This window comes from Podarcis melisellensis, assembly GCF_964234715.1.
Source record: "Podarcis melisellensis genome assembly, chromosome: 4".
Taxonomy (NCBI): domain Eukaryota; kingdom Metazoa; phylum Chordata; class Lepidosauria; order Squamata; family Lacertidae; genus Podarcis; species Podarcis melisellensis.
In genome coordinates this window covers 32193052-32200178 of record NC_138531.1, presented here as the reverse complement: position 1 = coordinate 32200178, position 7127 = coordinate 32193052, and the positions used below count along the sequence as shown (strand labels likewise).

At 43.4% G+C, this 7127-nt stretch overlaps 1 protein-coding gene across 2 annotated transcripts in view; it reads left to right on the top strand.

The window, feature by feature from the left end:
- Positions 1-7127, top strand: part of ATP10A (ATPase phospholipid transporting 10A (putative)) — a 146868-nt gene that overhangs the window by 105945 nt on the left and 33796 nt on the right. For both annotated transcript variants that reach the window (XM_081907524.1, XM_081907523.1), the window contains one exon: positions 170-422. In XM_081907524.1, the coding sequence (XP_081763650.1) occupies positions 170-422 (253 nt within the window). The remainder of the gene's footprint in view (positions 1-169; positions 423-7127) is intronic.

Here is a 7127-nt window from a genome sequence, read left to right as displayed (position 1 = left end):
GTTGGCTTTAAGTCAGACAATATAAATGCTTTTTAGAAACAAAAAAAACAAAAAAGGTACAGTACAAGATGGCAATTTTCATCACAAGTTGATTCAATTACACATCTTTTCAGCCAGCTTTGATATTTTATATATATATAAAAACCCTCTCTATTTTTATGCATTCCAGGTTCTTATTCCCATTTCTTTGTACGTCTCCATTGAAATCGTTAAAATATGTCAGGTGTTTTTTATTCATCAAGACAAGGATTTATTTGATGAAGAGACAGATCTTCAGCTACAGTGTCGTGCTCTGAATATCACTGAAGATTTAGGTCAGATTCAGTATATATTTTCAGACAAGACTGGAACTCTTACCGAGAATAAAATGGTTTTCCGAAGGTGCACTGTTTCTGGCGTAGAGTACTCCCACGATGCCAATGGCAAGTATGATATATTTTCATTTCATTTAATGTACATAAAATTGGCTCTCATCGATGGCGTGGGGTGGTAGAAAGGTTCAGTTCAGTTTGCATTTAACATTTAAGGGTGAACACACCTAATTTGCACTTTCCTGTACAATAAGCACACTGAAACACAGACGATTCAGTTGTGAAATTCACACTCATTTGAATTTTACAGTGCAGTTCTGCCGCCAAGTAATGAGTAGAGAAATGCATATTCTGAGCTTATTATTATTATTATTCTGCCCTTCATCTGTAAATCTCAGGGCAGTTCAGTACAATAAAAAGCTTAAAATACATGATAAAAACAACAAACACAAACCAATAACCCTCTCTTCCCCGCCCCATCCCACAAACAGATTAAAATGGAATATAAGATGTTAAAGAAGAACATTTTTGCCTGGGGCCTAAAGGTATATAATAAAGGGAACTTTGCACTGAAATGCTGATGAATCGCCATGAGAAATGTAAAAATAATTGAGAAGAACCTATGAGGGGGGGCGGGTAAAATCGACAGATTTACCCATCCCTTCTTAAAAGCCAGATTCATGATCTGAGGTGTGTAAGCCAGAGCTGAATCAATAGTTATTAAATGTGTTGTTTTTTTCTGAGAAAGTTTCTGAGATTCTTCTTTACTCTCTCTCTCTCTCAAACAAGAAGACAACTTTGCAGTATTTTCTTCGCAGCAATAGGCCTCAGCATCTGCCTTGCATGGCACTGGTGCTTATGCCAGGCCAGGTAGCAATAAAGCCCCAATTCACTGAAGGGTGTCCATGGAAGGAAAGTTTCTGGTCCTTTTCTTGGCTCCTCACAAAGCATCTCCGGAGGGTTTGAGGTGCCCCCAAACAACGTGTGATAGAGCACAGGGGGAGAGAGAAAGAGGAACCTTTCCCTCCCATGATCATCCTTAAGTTATCTTAAGATCCTCATCTGATTTGAGGCAGTTCTTTCCACAGCCCCTCACATCATGGCTCACTCAGAGGCTTTTGGCATGTGCTTGCGGCTGCAGGGCTGGTGGGTTGGGAGAGACAGGCAACTACCTTAGGAAAATAGCAAGCTGTCTTAAAGCGACTCAGGCCATTGGTACATCTCCTTCAGTATTATCTACACTGGCTAGCGACAGTTTCTCCAGGGCTTCAGGCGGGACCTCTCTGCGTGAGAAACAGATGCCGTCTCAATGAGCTTGTTAACCTATCTTAGGCTCTGACCTGCTGAGCTCACCCATCCTGCCCCACCTCGAAACATCCATGAAGGCACACAAACAAACGTTGAATGATTGAAATAAGCTTTATTCGCAAGTTGCTGCGTGTGTGTGTTTCTGAACAGCGCATACCTCTCTGCTCTTAATAAAGAGCCTTCTGTTTGGGGCTAATCCAAGAACACCAAGAGTCAAGGAATAAAAATATTGACACTGGCAGTTGTCCCACCGTAGCATCTTATGGACTGTAAGGTTCATAGAAATTGCTTCTTTTGAGTTGGGCGGGGTGGGGTACAGAGAGAGAATTTAATGTTCTGAGTGGTGTTGGTCATAGTGCAGATCGAATGGCCTTTCATGGTGTCGAAAGCTTAGCAATACATGTGAGGAGCATTTGCATCTTAAAAACACACCCTTTGCATCTTAAACAGCAGAAAAAGTTGTCATACCAAATGACCTAGCTTTCTTTGGTCTTCTTGTGGAAACTCAGCATCTGTTTCTGACATCTAATCATATCAGTGACCAGCCACCTAGTGTTGCATGTACAACAGGGCCCAGTATTTTTCTGGCATGTCTAAACTGAACAGGATCTGGCTGTGACACAGTTGGGCCATACATTCCTGCTTGCCTCCACAGTGGTCACCAGCTCAATACTCAAGAGGCAAAACTACACTAAAGGGTTTATGTGATGGCTTCAGAGATAGATAGATAGATAGATAGATAGATAGATAGATAGATAGATAGATAGATAGATACTGGTGTCTCATCCTTTAGACTTGCAGCACCATTGCCAACAAAAAAAAAGGAGGGCCAGTCATTATCTTAGGGCCAAGCTATATGTGATGTAGAAGAGCTATAATTAGATTTTTCCAACACATTTTAAAAATAGTTGTGTCCAGGGTGGGAGTAATCCTGTGTAACATGTTTCTTTATATTTCATAAACAAAGCAGTAAACTTTGAACTGGCCGAGCTTGCCTAAGACTTGTTTGCAATTGGCATCCATTCATAGCTACTGATGAAATGAAGAAATGGGGTGGGGGGATCCTGAACACATTTTGTAGTGTCACTATTTATTCTCCAATGGCACAAATCATTAATGAAACGAGGGCATTTTACACAATTAGTACCCCTTTTCCTTCTTAGGCAGTGCCCAATCTATCCTTCCTTTTTAATTATGAGTGCCTTCCCCCCCCCCACACACAGTTATTCTTTCTAAATTTGCACCCGTGCATTTTAAAGTTTGCACATTGCTTATTTTGGTCACAACAGAAACCCAGAGGGACTTGGTAACTCTGCTATCCTAGAAGTCAATTAAATCACAGTCCCTTTGAATCGCCCGGCCTCTTCTTCTCTTTCCTTATTTTCTTTCTTTCTTTCAGCACTGTGCATAAAATCTATTATATGATATATAGGTGTGTAGGTAAGATTGTGCAAATTCAGCATTTATTAGTTAACGGCAAGCATGCACATTCCAGGAGGGGAAAACAGGAAAGCAAAATTATACTTGGATGTGGATTCAGTCTTAGGAACCAGAAGGCAGCCAAGCCATTCCTAGTACGGGACCAGATGTGGGCAGGATAAACAGTGGGCACTCTTCAGTCCAGAATGCCTCTAGGCCCTAGAGTGACATGATTGTAGTTGCTCCCATTCTGCTGCGGATAGCACCTGCACCTTTCTGGGCTGATGAAGACACACTTCATGATGGACTATATGTCATCAGGATTACAGTACAATCCACACAGTTGTGGATGGAAGATGTAGACATGAATCATGAGTGAGGAGGCGGCAACCTGGTTGGCATCCATCTCTCTTGAGAGACAATGGAGTGTGCAGCTGGGGATGAGTAAGAATAATAATAATAATTTTATTATTTGTATGCCGCCCATCTGACTAGGTTACCCTAGCCATTCTGGGAGGCTCCCAACAGAATATTAAAAACATGATCAAACACTATAAACTTCCCTAAACAGTGCTGCCTTCAGATATCTTCTAAAAGTCAGATTGTTTATTTCCTTGACATTTGATGGAAGAGCGTTCCACAGGGCGGGTTCCACTACCAAGAAGGCCCTCTGCCTGGTTCCCTGTAACCTCACTTCTCACAATGAGGGAACCACCAGAAGGCCCTCGGAGCTGGATCTCAGTGTCTGGACTGAATGATGGGGGTGGAGACGTTCCTTCAGGTATACTGGGCCGAGGCCGATTAGAGCTTTAAAGGTCAGCACTAACACTTTGGATTGTGCTCGGAAACGTACTGGGAGCCAATGTAGGTCTTTCAAGACCAGTGTTATATGGTCTCAGCAGCCACTCCCAGTCACCAGTCTATCTGCCGCATTCTGGATTAGTTGTAGTTTCCTGGTCACCTTCAAAAGTAGCCCCATGTAGAGCTCTTTGCAATAGTCCAAGCAGCAGGGGATAACCAGAGCATGTACCACTCTGGCAAGTCAGTCTGCGGGCAGGTTGGGTCTCAGCCTGCTTACCAGGTGGAACTTGTAGACAGCTGCCCAGGACACAGAATTGACTGCGCCTCCATGGACAGCTATGAGTCCAAAATGACTCCCAGGCTGCGCACCTGGTCCTTCAGGGGCACAGTTACCTCATTCAAGACCAGGGAGTCCCGCACTGAATTCAAACCACTGCATTAGCAGCAGCAAGTGACCTCCCCTGGACTCAAGCCTGGGCAGGGTGTATTAAGTACCTGGGCTGCCCCTCTCGGCCTTGCTGATGTCATCCAAAGGAAAGCAGAGCAATATGTTCAGCTTGGCTGCCGGCGTTGCCAGAAGGAGGTGTACCTTCTCAAGTTGATGAGCCCTATCTGCTCCTCACTTCCCTCTACAGCACATGTAGAAACCTCCTTCTGGACTGCTGGGCGCACTTTTGGTCTCATCCGCTCAATCTTCCGGAGACCCATCAGCAACCATACTTCACTAAGCATAGAAATAGAGCCTTGTTCAGGTAAAAAGATAACTTGGCAAGGCCAGAAGAGAACTCAAAGGCCAGTAACAAGAACAGAGCACCTGTTACAATTGCACACCTCCCAGTTCAGACATCGCTGCTGCAATGAATTTGGAAAAATGGAGATTCTTTGAGAAGGGCTTGAGGAAAGGTCGTCTTGGCTTACAAGTGCACCACAGCCGCAAAGAGCCAGGATCAGCAACAAACCATGCACTTGATCCATCCGTATGGCATATTCTCTGGCAACTCCATTCATGTCCTTAATGATGGTAGCTGTGCTGTTGAGGATTCATTCGCCGGCAGCCCAGCTAGTCTGCCAGTTGAGGCTTAGCATCCATCTTGTTCCTAGAGGTACTATGCCATTGTTGTTCCATTTAGTACAAACAATGCGAATTCGCTGCCATTGTCTCCCTAATATTTGATTTCCGATATAAAGCCTTTGCTGCAGATCCAGATTAATGTAGATCCATAAATGTTATCTGGAATGCATTGCAGTTATGCCATCGCCTATAAAGAAATGACATTTCAAATGTATCACTGAGGAAGTTCTTTTAATCCTCTTGACCACTTGGCATTGTAGTCCGCAAATAGATAACTGCCAGACTTAAAGCTATTTTAGTCCTTAACGAGTTTTTTTGAAGAGCCTTTGTGGAGTGAGGTTTTTGAAAATCATTATTCACAGCTATTTGCAGTGTTGCATTTATTACACTCTGACCTCCCATTTCCTCTTTTGCCACGGATTTTAAATTAATATCCTGTGAACAAAATTCTCGGCAAAGTTCCCAATCTTCCCTGATGTGTTGTCTTTGTTTGTTTGCTTTTAATCATCTTGGTGGCCTCTTTCTGGTTTATTTTATTATTCTTATTTTTGGTCTTTTGCCGGCAGAGCTGCAGATAATGTAGGTGGCTTTAGGGAAAGCTGTACTGCAAAGGGAGTTTTCTAATGGGCTCCGGTGGATTTTATGAGCTATTTCAGAATGTAATAGCCTTGTCACATTGAGCCAGAAAATGAGGGAAGCCATGTACTGCATTAAATAACTAATTATTTTGTCTATATCAGTCATTAAAAGTTGATGTTCAATTAAGACTCGTCTGTGTTGCGTTGTAATACCCAAATGGTTCATTCTCCAGCAAGTGTCATATAATACAACACCTGGGTGTCAGAGTGCATAGTAGGGTGTGTTTGCATGGGACTTTTGTGGGAAGCTTATCAGAGAGTCCTGGTTCCTTCCTGCACCGTTGAGGATGGAATGAAGGCAAGAATGAGCAGCCTCTTTGTTCCTCAGACAGACAAGAAATCTTTTGAGGAAGCAGGGATGATCATCTAAACTGGTACAGAAGGGATGAAGGACCTGTGGTCCTCCAGGTGTTTCTCACTAGCCGTGATGATTGGCCATGCTGGCTGTGGCTGATGGGAGTTGGAATCCAGCAACATCTGGAGGACCACATCCTGTATTACAGCTATTGGTGCATGCAGACTTCCTTAGCTGATGCAGGTAACCTTCCCTCCACTTCCATCTCTGACCAGAGATGGTGGTACATAAGCTGAAGCCTGATCTCCTCCTGATCATGTGTCATCAACTGTGAGGTTAGATACTGGTGGGCTCATTTTCCCACAAGCCAGTTATATCCTGAACTGAAGCTATCATAGTCAGTCTCTCTCTCTCTCATAATATTTTATTCTTTTCCCCATATAGAATGTTACATTCATTACTCAACAACTGTATTCCAATTCAACAAAACTAATGGCTTCCCACTCACCCAACACCAATGTTGATAACCCAGATTACATACGATTGCGCCTTTCAGGTTCTGTCTCATCGATAACATGTTTCTTAATGTATTCTGCTGTTTTCTTGCACTTCAAGCCCCGCTGTAGTCTTTGCATGCAGGAAGTGACTTTTTATATAGGCTAGATATGGTTTCCATTTTTCTTTGAGAGATTCTAAATTTGTATCGTTCATCAGTGCCGTCCGTTTTGCCATCTCTGCATATTCCAAGACTTCCGTCAGACCTTCTTCCTTTGAAGGTGTTCTTCTTCCCTCCTTCCATTTCTGAGCTTAGAGAATCCTTCCCACTGTAGTCACATACATAAAGACCGTCAAGGCTTCCTTTGGGATTTTGCTGTTTCGTATCCCCAGCAGGAAGGATTCTGGCCTCTTGGGGAAAGCTTTCATTGTCTCTTAAGTGTTTTCATGGCAGCTTAGCAGCAGCATCTAGATCAGCATGGGCTGGGCTATCTGGAAGCACATGAATGTAGAGTGCTTCTGCACCATATACAAGAAACTGATTTCACTGAGTATTTTTATCAACTCAGCGCCAGGCCATTGGTCCCTGTTGCCCAAGATGCTGGCTGGCAGCTGTTTTCCGTATGTTTTCAGCTGGATCAGAAGAAGTTGCCTTATGCCACTTCCTACCATTGGTCCCCCTAGCGTCATATTGTCTACACCAACTGGCAGCATATCTCCAGGGTGCTAGGAAAAAGTCTCTGTCCCTGGCCTACCTGGAATTGAACCAGCGACCTTCTGCTTCCAAT